The sequence below is a fragment of the Aphelocoma coerulescens genome, chromosome 2 (genome assembly GCF_041296385.1).
Source record: "Aphelocoma coerulescens isolate FSJ_1873_10779 chromosome 2, UR_Acoe_1.0, whole genome shotgun sequence".
Lineage (NCBI taxonomy): Eukaryota > Metazoa > Chordata > Aves > Passeriformes > Corvidae > Aphelocoma > Aphelocoma coerulescens.
The window spans coordinates 10,099,696-10,112,458 of NC_091015.1; the positions used below are offsets into that span (position 1 = coordinate 10,099,696).

Genomic DNA, 12,763 nt, shown 5'->3' on the forward strand with positions numbered 1-12,763 from the left:
TTCTGGTCTGTTTGACAATACTCCACACCTGGATTTGAGTCCCTCTTTGGTGCCAGCTGCCTCACCATGTCTGTCTATCCCAGCAGTTCACCATTACATGTAGCTCAAAAGAAACTCTAGTAAAACACAAAAGAGTTTAATAAATTAATTTTTCCATCTCTATTACCCTACAGACCTAACTAGATGAAACTGAATAATTTAAAAGATCATTTAATGCACCTATTATTTCACCAAAGGGTATACTGGGGTTTGAAGACAGGATAAGAAGGACATGATGGGAAAGGACGTCTGCATGTATGAAATTAGAGATGGCATCAAATAAAACAGAAAACAGTGTTTACCAACACCAGCTGAAAGTCTTCATTTTTGCCTAGTCTGATACAAAATGTGGATGTAGTTCAATAAACAGTTTAAATACAATTTGTAGTCAAAATAAGGGGAAACTGTCTATAACAAATGCATGCAAAATGGCATCCCAATCTTCATCAATACATTTGTGGCTTGGTTAGTGGCTCTCTCCCCCTGGGAGCCTAAGCCTCCACTACATCAAAGCTTGTAAGTTGTCACTATCTGCTACTGAACAAGAAAACTGGTGACATTTTTATCTGCTTTTGAGGGCAGACAGATTGCAATGAATATGTTTCCTTTTACTTTTCTTATCCTTTTTACAATAAAGTTGAATATCAAAGTGGATCTTTCCTTGCTCTGCTTAGGGCAGAACAGTGGTTTTCTTTTTTTTTTTTTTTTTTTTAATGGGTAAGGTTTTGATATAGAAGAGAGTATTAGGATGCAAGAGGATGCTTATCTTTACAGGATTTGCATGAAGTTTCAACTTTAGGAGAAGATCAATGGTCTCAATGTCACCAGACAGATCCTTCAGTTCACTATTTAAAATTTCTGAGGAAATTCTCTATAAAACATTTAGAATATGAAAGGTACAGATACCCAGGAAAAGAAATTCCTATGTCAAAAATTTGAGAAAAAATTCAAAGCAGTCAAAATATTTCAATATTTTTAATGCCATTTTATTTCTAATTCATACCTGTTAGTTTCAAATTCAAAGTAATTTCAAAATATGCATTACCAGGTTAAAACAGTAACATTTTGAAAACAATTTTGAATAAGTCTAAAAAAATATATGGTTTTGGATGTTTACAAATATACTGAAACATTTGAGAATCCAGCCTGACCTGCTGCAGAACACCTGAAAATATTTTTGCCCTTTTGATGGAAAGAAAGATTTATTTTGGTTTATTCTCAGTTTGATGAATTGGCTTGTTTTGCCAATAAATAGTTCTTCTACCAAGAATTAAGCTGCTGTTAAGGATGAAGAAGCTGTGGAATTTTTATTCTGATTTCAGATACGTATTTTTTGCTGGACATTTTATCAACATGCATACATATTGTTTTAGAGCAATCCAGATACAAGGGATGCTTGGGCTTTAAATTTAAATCTTTAGTGGTACAAAAGGCTGCAAATGTTGTAAATTCCACCATCTTTCAAGTATATGGTGTTTTGGCATGATGAGAAAAGGCTCTCTCTCTCGCTCCTACTTTTTTATCTTCCAAGTACTTCTCAGCTTTTAGAGTATTTAGGTATCTTGAGCTCATCCACCTGAAAAGCTTTCTGAGGAGAGCATGACTGGTCAAAAATATGAACAGTCTGACAACCAGCACTTTAGACAGAAGGACAAGAATATGTATATATTTATTCGATATATTTTCCTTTTTAGGGGGGTAGGGGGAATAAAATTGCTTTCCCAGAGGCAGAGAAATGCAGCAATGACCTGACCTGGTGCTCCTGCCTGGAGCTCTGCTGCCTGGCCCTCCCTGAGGATGCCCGTGGGCACATTGCCATGGCCTGAGCTGCTCAGGGAGGCAGCAGCCAGGAGCCTTTGTGCTGTGCTGGGAAGCATTAATCCACCTACTCTGCCTTTTGGACCCGAGTTAACCTCTGTAAACTGCACTGCTCTGCACTGCAGGGGCACATCACCCACTTGGTGGATAACACACAAGTCTTCTGTTCTTTATTAAAAGCCTGTGTGAGACTTGCCTGTGTTTGCTCACTCTTTCTTGGCCATCCTGAGGACACCCTGATTTTTAGAACTGGTTTAGAAAACCATTAGAATGCTGAGTACAACAACACTGATATCCTGTCACCAACAGCAAGCCAGAGCTGTATATTCTTGCTTTTAGGGTGTTACTCAGTTTCCAAAAATAGGTGTCTAATGCCATTTGAGACAGCACAGGGTGCCTGGGACAACTCATTAGGGCTAACAAATACAACATGACTCCATGAGAGACCCTACTAGTGAAGCTGGAGCATCTAGAACTGCACTAGATGCTCACAGCCAGGCAGTCAAGCCTTTGTCCAGTGTCAGAACTGATGCCAGTCACTGACCAAGTGGTTGCACCCCTTGGAACAAGTATCCTGAACCACCAGGTGAGCCCAGTACTATGGCCAGACTTCCAGTAGCTAAACCAGTGGGCTGGTAACTCAAAATCCCACAGGGACACACAAAAAGGTGTTTGAAAACCTCCACCCTGACCTAAGCAGCAAACCATCCAAATCCAGGGAGACCTGGGAGGAAAGAAACATCTAGTTTGGTTGAACAGCCACCCCTAGATCTCCACAAAGATTGTACCTAGCACAGGTATTTTGACTTAAACTCCTATTAAAAAATGACATTTTCATAAGCTGTGAAGTGTGCAAGCACATAATTACCGGATGAGCTTGAAATAGTTGTATTGAAACTGATTATTAATTTTTAGGGATGTGAACAGGATTTGAATAATCTCAAAGAGATGAACTACAGCTGTTTTTTGAAGCAACTAGAGAGTGTTATGCCAAGAAAAAAAAATATGTTCAGTCTTTTGCAGACCCTGAAAAATATCTTCTAAAATATAAATTATGAAAAACATTTTCTCACATTAAGTGTACAGTGTAAAATGTTCATATTGTTGGGGGACTGGCTGGCCTGCAAAGACTCTGTGGTCTCACAGCTATTTACAGGAATCTTTCAGTTACTGGTAAGTAATAGGGACATTTAGTTCCACTAAAATGGTTAGAGACAGCAAGTGTGAAGAGATTGTATCAAATAGAGTTGTTTTCTCCCTTAATTTATGACCCACTGATCTAATTCTGAATTCCGCAGGATTGAGTAAATGAGGCACAGCTTTAAACCATCAAATTAAAATCTACATTACCACAATATGAGAACCAGCTGTAAAGATCATCTTTCATGTTCTGTAGAACTAGTCACTAAATATAAATTAACATGCTGCAAAGCCTGATCTCGATAATGATGCCTACTTCTCAATGATATGCTAAGGCAGCGAAAAAGTATACCCATGGTTTATGCAACTTTTATGAATAGTAAGTCTTAATTCGTCTCTCTATAACATATTTTTTTATTATTTATAATTTTTACACTGTGAATGTTACATTCTCCTCCTATAGAAAAGGTCTTTTTTCTTTTCTGGATTTAGTATGACCATGGACTGTGTCTCTACTGCAACACTACTGCAGTTGCTGGGCCAGGAACACCAAATTTCTGTGGCTGGGTTATGCAGACAGCAGTGTCCCAAAGGACAGATCAAACAAAAGTGTTCTTATTGGAATCATTGTGTGCGAAAGGAATAAAGAAATGGTGAGTCAAATATATTGCAGCTCCTTTTTTCTACCTGCCAAACTCCCTGTGCAACAAGAAAATATCTACATGTCTATCTGACCTAACTACCCAGTAGGTAATTTGGGCCTGCTGTGCCCTGAGGTTTGTAGTCTGCAAGCTGAACTGGTCACTTTGACAGAGCCAAAGTTGGGGGGCAAATTCTCTGTTAAGCTTTTAAGAAGGATGAAAGATAAAGAACAAAGAAACTCCCTATTTGGATAATGATTTTTTAAGGGAACCAGGACTGTTAATTAAATGTTCACCTTTTCCAGAGTTCATAGAAAACTTTTTGTTTTGTTACAGTTCTGTAAAGAGACTCGTGACCAGAGTATTGGAAAACTGAAATATATGTGCATGGGTATTTTTTAAAATCACAACTGAGATCTCAAGCTTCCCTCCAATCGCTAAGTGGTAAATTTTATTTCTCACTTCTTGTATACACATCTAACACTCAAGATGGAACTGAAAAATACCCACAATTACAGAATGTGGTTGCTCACAGTGGCTGAAGCCAATAATCCATCTCCTCATAGTCCTGCAGCATTAAGAACTGCAGCAAACTCTGCCGGGGTCTTCTGACAGGAAAACAGCTCCCAATCCAGGGGAAACACCTCTGTGAAGCTAAAAGGCCCAACAGGACTCCAGTCCCATGGACTGGCTAGGCTGCACCACCTGAATACAAGTGTCATGAAATCCTGATGGCAATAAAGGCAAGGAATCTTGTTAGTCACTGCAGTAGTAGTGATGTCAGATGCCTCAGTTTTATCAATGGTAAAATTAATTAACCAATTACTATAAATGTCTACGTCTGCTTGCTGGTAGGAGTCAACACAAATTATTTATGAGAATTACAAAGGTTTCCAGGATCCATGAGGTGTGCTGTAAGCTGTTTTCTTGTTAGAAACTCTGTTAATTGTGTGTATTAGAGAAAAAGAAAAAGGTGGTTCCGACCTGTCATGCCTCAGTGCCCTCATATCAACATACACTGTGGTGGGATCTGGTCCAGATGTTCCCTGTAAACAACAACATCAGCTAATCAGAACCTGAGGGCTGAGAGGAGAAAAGAGTTTTACCCCCCAAAGAACCAAATATTCATTTCAGTGCTAATTATGCTAATCAAATGACAAGTTATATTTAAGGTATTCATCAGTCAAAGATCAGCTTTACAGAATCAGAACAAGCACTGGAAACATACCTACCATCAGGTACTTGTCACCTTGGGGTTCAGAAAAACATCAAGCAGTCAGACTACTTAACCAACACATGTCAACAGAGGTTCTATTTGCTACAAAATGCCAAGTAATCAGCACATGGATACATACAAAAAATGTTAAACACATTTTGCCATATAAAGGAAGGCGGAAATCGCTGAGGAGACACAGTTTAATGGCAGAAGCACATGGTCAGGAATGTGAAGCATGGTTTACTGAGAGTCTTCCATACATGCAACAGAGAATATACTTGAAGCTAAAGATAGTAAAGGTAGCACGCATGACATGAACCAATCTGGACTGAAGGTCTGTTAAGCAATTATTCTGATCCTTTTCAGTCTTCCACTGCATAATTTAAATCCTTGCTTTATGTCACAATATTTAGTTACTTGAAAAGAGGCAGACTAATTTTAGTTTCCTTTCATGCAGAGATGATGCAGTCTTTAGGCCTTTCCACCCACAGCTTTTCTGCAGTTTTGCAGCCTGCTATGATCTGCCCTTATCCAAAACTTCAAACTCATTACCACTGAACATCATGTGAATTCTCAATGCTCTGGGCTAGGGCTCTTCCCTCTGCTGCAGACCTCTAGCCACTGCTAAGCACAAAGCTAGAAAAGCACAACTTCATTTTGGAACACTGGAATGTCAGAAATTTTCTTTCAGCAGAGGAATTCTCCTAAACCTGGTAAACTCCAGATGTACAAACTCCTTTACATGTTATTTAGACATTTACTGCTTAAACCAGCAGGCAACATCAACTCCTCATGATTTCTGTCCCATTTGGGTTACATTGTAGAGTATAATTCTTCACACTAGGAATCTTCACATCTAGGGCTAAATTTTACATTTCTGCAGTGCTGGCTGGTAGTTCCACAATTTTTTGAGCACTAAAAGTTGCAATGGAGATCCACAAATAGGAAATTTTTGTATCTAAGGGGGAAAAGAATTACCACTACCAATTGATACTTACTGCACAGGTACTGATCATCACCCACCACCAGAGGAGAACAGGAGTAATAGAGCTGCACATGCATGTTAGCCTCTTTAGCTTGTTATACACAATACAAGGTACAATATCCTCTCTAGCTATTAACGACACGATTTTCAGTCTACTGGTAAACTCAGCAGTGTAACAGACTAGTGCTGAGTGGAGAACTTATTTGAAATATATGCAATGTTGAAAAGAAAAAAACAAAACCAAGGAAAAATTGGTTATCTTTAAAAATAAAACTAAAGCTGATTTGATTTGTAAAATAATGGAAACAGTCAAGCTGGAAAATCAAAGACAATCACTATGGTAATTATTATTTTCAGCATGAATGAAATAGTTACAATGGACATCTAATATTTGATGAAACCTGTATCCAGATAAAGCTATAATGGACTTTTTTATAATTTTATAGAAGGATCTGAAAATCCCCAAATCTCCAGACTCAATTTCTAGTCTGTCCCACTGTTGGAAGCTGATAGGTGGGTATTGAGGGAACATGAAAATCCCCTACCTGCTCGGCCAGCTTCCCCAGCCTGTGAGGCTATAGCAGCAGGAATAGCAGGGATGAGGGAGAGAAGGAAATAAGGTAACACAAGACGAAAATAACAATAAAAAATGGGAATGAAGGGTGGGAGAAAAAAAAGAGGAGAATGCAAAAAGCAGGGAGTAAAATAAAAAGAAAAACAATGTCAAATACAGGAATTTTACAAATTAACCATTATACCATTAAAGGTTAAAAAAAGTAAAAAATGAGGTGTCAACATTTTAGTAGAGCAACAGAAGAGACAGCTGTAGACTGCTAACCTTGGACAAACAGACTTAAATGGTTTTAGGACACTACAGACAATGTTGTTAGTGGAAAACACGTGTCTAGCATACTGATTTTGTTGTTGTTGTTGTTTTTGAAGTCATTAAACATTAAGGCCCTGCTATTTAAATGCACTTTAATCCATTGAGAGTTCCAGGTCTGCCATTTCACTAGTAATAAAAGTTTGTAAGTGATGTACTCTGGAAATCAAAAGTAAGCTCTCTTTTAGGAAAAAAATTAAAATTAGTATACAACAGAAAAAGATACTTACACCTTCTTGCATACAGATTAACCTGATCCTAAAGTGAAATAAAATCAAGGCTTGATGCATAATCTAACTACTGGAAGATCATAAACAAATGGAGTAACTTCAGAGCCCAATAAGTCTTCATTCATATTTGTTATGATAAACAGTTTAATACATATAAAGAACAATAAAGTTAAAAGCTGATAAAACCCCATCAGTTCTCCTTTATGACTGATAGCTCAGCAAAGAGACAAAAAATCCTCAGTGGTGCCTAGTCCTAAACCACTACTATCACGTGGAGTATCTAACACCAGATGGCTGCTGTGGGATTTGCCCTACAACTTGTGAAAACAAACAGCTCTGAAAGCCCTGGCATCCCACATTCCTCTCACCAGACTTCTGAATGCCAGCAGAGCTAAAGACTGCAGGAAGCTGCCACAGCAACACCTTAAGACAGGTTTATTTTGGTTGCAAAGGAAGATGAAACATTTTAACAAAATAGGATGGATCTGCTTATTACATTGGTGCCCCAAAATAGTATTACTAATAATCCAGGCTGAACACTGCAGTGTAACTGCAAGAAAGCAAGAGAATTACTGAAATCCAGCAGTTATATAATTCATTGCCTGTGACTATACTGCAGGTCCAGAAAGGACTTTGAGAGTACCAGAGTCTCATATGGCTTTTAACTACAGAACGGCTTGAGAAACAGCAGCTGAATTATCAGCACCATCCTTCTGTGGCCAGTTGCAGCTGGAATACTCTGAAAAGTATTTCAAAAGAAGCAGAGTCTAAGCCAAGACCAGAATGACTGACTCAATTTGTCTGTGCACATTTATTTTGAGAGACAGGGATAGAGAGCATCTGTTATGCTGGTAACAGTGAAAAACAACTTCTGGAGTACCTGATATTTACTTAGGACATGCCTGGTAGTGTTCAAGGAAACAAAATGGGACATACAGAATTTTCTGTCTGAAAATGGGTATATCATAAATCACATCTCTTAGACTAAATAAATCTCCTGCCCATGCACAGGCTGCCACTGGTGAACCATCCCTGGTCTGAGGAAATCTCAGCAATATGGCAGGCTTTTATTCTCTGGGAAAACATTGCAGGTCAAAACTGCTTGAAGGCCCACCCCAAAAAGTCAGCTGTAGGGCTGACCACGTGCCAGGACTCAGTCCATACCTAATTTCCACTCAAGTCAAAGGCCAAGCTGCATGCCCTCCTCTTCTTCCCTCCCCAGAGTTAAAAACCAGGAACTAGGCTATTAGAAGTCCTAAGAATTTAAAAATAACTGGGGTTTTAGGTTTTGTTTCACTCTCTAAGGATGTGGCCTAAGTGTTTACTCCGAGTCTACTTCTGCTCCAGTGATGCCCAGAAAAGGAATTTTTGGCGTGCACTTGGCGATCTCACCTCCGCAAGCACAGCGGCTGGAGCTGTGAAAAGAACTTCACAGCATGACTCACAGCAAAGGTGGGAAACAGAATCTGAGGGAGCTCACCCAGAGCTGTAGTACATTGCTAAGAGTGAATCATACCTCTGACACAGTGCACAGTCTCATGCAGCATGCTCTGCAAACCTACCCTTTATTACTTTTAATATAGAAGATCCTCAGAGAGTGTGATCTATTACTAAGTAAAAAGAAATACTGACTTTAAGCCCTAAACTGAGTAACAAAGATTCCTTTGCCAGACAGTGAGGAAAGATTTTTCATGTAACTTCAGCTATTAAAGAAGAAATGTGCAGTATAAGGTAGGAAGGATCTCCTGATGGTGATGGATCCCATCCCCAGATGGGTGCCTGAGATGTCTCTTAAAGTATTTCTGTGATTCCACTGACTATTGATGGATATGGGATAACTCACTTAACCTTGCAGTCTCAGTTAGAGGAGATAGAAAAGAAGCAAGATGAATCCAGCTCTCCTTAGCTTGGACAGATTTGTTAGTACATTTTCAGGGTTAACTAAGGAAAATTAACAACTTCTAGAAGTTTCCCCTCAACTGAAATTGAGTAGCAGGTTGAATAAAATGAAAATATTTATTCCAAGTGTTTAAATGGAAATTAGCTAAAATCCTAGAGAACCATCTGTGCTGTTGTAAGAAACAGGCTACTTTTCATATCTATTTTTCTCTCTCTCTTGAGAATGCTAAGATGCTAGTTAATGAGAATTAAAATATGCTAGATGCAATCTTTTCATCTCACTAATCCCTGGACCATTATCTTTGACTATACAGCCATAAAAGGTCAGATATTAATAGTATTTAAGTGCCTAAAGATGGAGGGAATTATTTATTTTCAAAAGCACATCTCTAAAAATCTAGTCCAAAATGAGTACATCAAAGGAAGCATACTAAATTTGCTCTCAGTTTGAAAGGAAATGAATACAAATGACAACGCATTAGTCTGTCAGTGATCACAACCTGGAAATTAAGATAATTTGGTAGACTAAGACTCTTTTGTACCAAAGGGATTATCACAATGATTTCCTTTTTAAGGTAATCTTTAATAAAATGTTAAATTCTGCTATACACACACAGACATACAAACACACATAAATGTACATACACACCCTCCTCCTCTTCCTTTTTGAGGAGTGAACTGTAAAAGCTTTCTGGAAAAATCAGTATACCTTTCCCTTGAAACATTTGAGTCTTGGATTTGTCTACAAAATTGGAAATCAAGAAGGTATTAAAGATAATACCCAGGTTGTGTTAGAGGTATCCCTTAGAGAAGAAACCTGGATAGGCTTTTTTTGCTGGTATGGGTCAGTAGCTGAATACTGAGAAATGTTTAGTAAGGTGATTAGTAAATACATATTTTAGAAACACTGCAGAACAGACTGGATCACCATTATCCCTGTCGAAGATGGTGTTCCAGGTACCATGTGCTGATCTCATAGATGACATAACTTGGAAGAAAAAAAGCAAAGGCAGATGCTATTGACTCAAATATCTTGAGAAGTAGTTTTATGCAGTGTGAAGAATCCAGAAATCATAACCCATTTCTGGAACACATTCGGGACAATGCTAGTTGCAGGAATATTGTTGATAGGGGATTAAAATTTATTTTGTTCCTCAGCTGAGAAAACAGAATAGCCCACAAGCTATTCCGGAATACCACTAGCCATAAACTTCCAGACAGTTTGGAAAGAGCATTCAATCTAATTCAGTATCCAGTCCCTGGCAATGTCTACTGCCAGATGCTTCAAAACATGCAAGCCTCTATCTTTATATTCTCTACCAAAATGACATGTTTTGTGGTGATGCTTGCAAGTAAAACCTTTAGTAATTTTTCAAACACCTTTAAAACTTGCCAAACAAGGCTCAGCTCAAATGCTTCAAAAACAATTCCGCTTGGGAGGATAATGTTACTACAAATAGCCTGTCCTGAAATGGCTTTTCTCCATTCCAGCCACACTACTCTTTAGACAGTGTTTGTCTTTTAGTTTGTCCTATGGACTGAGATGCCACATCTTAGTAGAACTCAACGAAGCCTGACAGTAAACTGTACAATCAGCCCACCTGTTTAACCATCTCACTCAAGGCTCACATTCCATGCTGTTCCTAAATCCATAGGCACTATCATTAATAACATTCCTTCAGAGATTTACCCACTTTTACAGTTTGATTCAACAACTCAAGAATTTCTGTAAAGAACCATCTAAGAAGCGACCTTCAGCTAAGGAGTTAACACAATCAAAAGGCAGATGTACATAGTCAAGCCGTAATCCAGTCTAACTCCACGCTGATTAGGACTTCCAGTTTCTCTAAGTGTAGTCAGCTTTCCTGCATGTTTGCAGTGGGTTGACCCAGTCAGCAGCTCAGTACCCACCCAGCTCCCTGTGGAATAGGGAAAGCACAGGAAGAACAAAAGTGAGAAAACCCCCAGGTCAACATGAAGACAGTTTAAAGAGTGAAGGAAAGAGAGAAACCCAAGTGATGCAAAAGCAATCACTCATCACCCCCCTTGAGCAGAACGATGCCCAGCCAGTCTCTGAGAAATGGTGACTTTGGAAGACCAACCACCCTTTTTCTTTAATGCTGAGCATGACATTATGTGGTATGGGACATCCCAGGTCAGCTTGGGACAGCTTTCCTGTCTGCATCCCTTCCCAGCTTCTTTCTCCTCCAGCCTGCTTGCTGGAGGGTAGTGGGGTGGTGGCGCAGGGGGCACAGAGAGAAATGGGGACAGCCCTGATGCTGTGCAGGACTGCTCAGCAAGAGCCCAGCCACTGGTGTGCTCCCAACACTGTTCAGTCACAAACCAAAATAGAAAACCAAAAACTTCCAAGTGAAACAATCACCATGAACAGTCCAGAGATCAGTGCACATCTGAAATGGAGATTTTCAATACTGACAAGCAAACTTCTGCAGCTAAAAATTTTCCCTTCTAATCTACAGCATCCTTCAAGTCTGGTCCCTGCATCTACCAAAAGCCAGAGAAGTTGTCTTTCAGAAGCAGCTCCACCACAGCGGCAGGGGAGAGCTGACGGGCCCCACCCTGAACTGTTTCCAATGAAGGTATGTCATCATTTACCTCCTTCCCCTCCTTTCTAAAACTTTTTATTCCTGGAGAATATTTATGGTAGCAATTACAGAATGGCAAACCAAACAACTCTACCTCTGGGCCACAGAATGACTTTTAACCCTGCTCAGCTTTGCCGTGTCTTATGCTTGACAGTAATAATTAAAGACAGCCTAGGCTGTAGGGATGCTCTGCTGCAGTCAGAGAGAAAGCAAGCAGTACTGGAGGTGTGGCACACCTCCTTGTATTCATATCCTGGTAACACTAAAAAGGGCAAGAGGCTAAAGCAGGCACAGACACACTGGTCTGTGCTGAACACATAACCTGTATTTGTCAGATTTTTTTGATAAAATAAAAAATATTTACATTTACAATCAGAAAAGGAATAGCAGATTCTTATCTGCATTGTCACTGACAAGATCTGTTCTGACTTCTGTTCTACACTGAGGCAGGTACCCATGTGACCTTCATGAGAAATCCTTCATGTAAACCAGGGGTAACTGCCAGCTTTGAAATGTGGGATGGACCACTCAGAGTACAGGCAAGTCCTACTGAGGACACAGTGACTTTGAAGAGGTTAGAGACATGTTAGATGACCAAATCGATATGGAACTTCCCAGCCAGAGCAGCTGCCAATGCAGAAGAAGATTATTTTAGTATTTAAAAGGTTATTAAATTAGAAAACATATTACACCTGAGTAGGACACCTATGGTATTATTACAGGATATGTGAAATTCTGGAACCAGATTTGGAAGGACAGAAAGAGATCAAGAGTCATAAAAATGAGACTGAGATCAGGAAAGCATGTATTAAGGTTTTTTATCTATTTATCAAAATTAAGATGTGTATTAGATGGATGACAGAAATGAGATTCTTATTCTAGATTTGAAAAATGTAATAAAATAAAAAAGGCTGGATCTAATGCCAGATAAATTTAAACTAAAAACAAGGCAAAATTAATTAAAAATGGAACACCTTAAAAAAAAGCAAGTTAACTTCCATCACATGAAGTCCTCAAAGAGAAAATAATATACTCCAGATCAGCCTAAAACTGTTTTCTTGGTGCATTTATTACTGGTTGAAAAACTAGATGCTACTGAGAAATTCAGACCAGATAGCTACCATTCTCCATCAGTCATTAAAATCATGACTCAATAAAGATTCCTAGCGAATGGATGTTACATTCTGTATTATTCTTGGGAATTTTCTTCTCATTAGAGGATCAAAACAGAAGAGATATCGCAAAATAATTTTCCTTGTGTGCAGAAAATATCTATCTAGTTCACTAAGTAATGGTTGGGAGTATT

General features: G+C 38.9%; 1 protein-coding gene and 1 long non-coding RNA gene across 7 annotated transcripts in view; one reads left to right on the forward strand and one right to left on the reverse strand.

Annotated features, from left to right (window-relative positions):
* Nucleotides 1-12,763, reverse strand: part of DIP2C (disco interacting protein 2 homolog C) — a 310,705-nt gene that overhangs the window by 24,192 nt on the left and 273,750 nt on the right. For 4 of the 6 annotated variants that reach the window (XM_069006439.1, XM_069006436.1, XM_069006438.1 and 1 more), the window contains 2 exons: nucleotides 6,385-6,414; nucleotides 4,623-4,684 (listed from right to left, as the gene is read on the reverse strand). In XM_069006439.1, coding sequence (XP_068862540.1) covers nucleotides 4,623-4,684; nucleotides 6,385-6,414 — 92 coding nt within the window. The remainder of the gene's footprint in view (nucleotides 1-4,622; nucleotides 4,685-6,384; nucleotides 6,415-12,763) is intronic. The other 2 variants (XM_069006440.1, XM_069006437.1) reach the window with 1 other exon arrangement.
* LOC138106225 (uncharacterized) lies at nucleotides 3,244-4,616 on the forward strand. The gene is made up of 3 exons (XR_011148938.1): nucleotides 3,244-3,376; nucleotides 3,490-3,650; nucleotides 3,975-4,616. It is a non-coding gene; the product is annotated as an uncharacterized lncRNA (long non-coding RNA).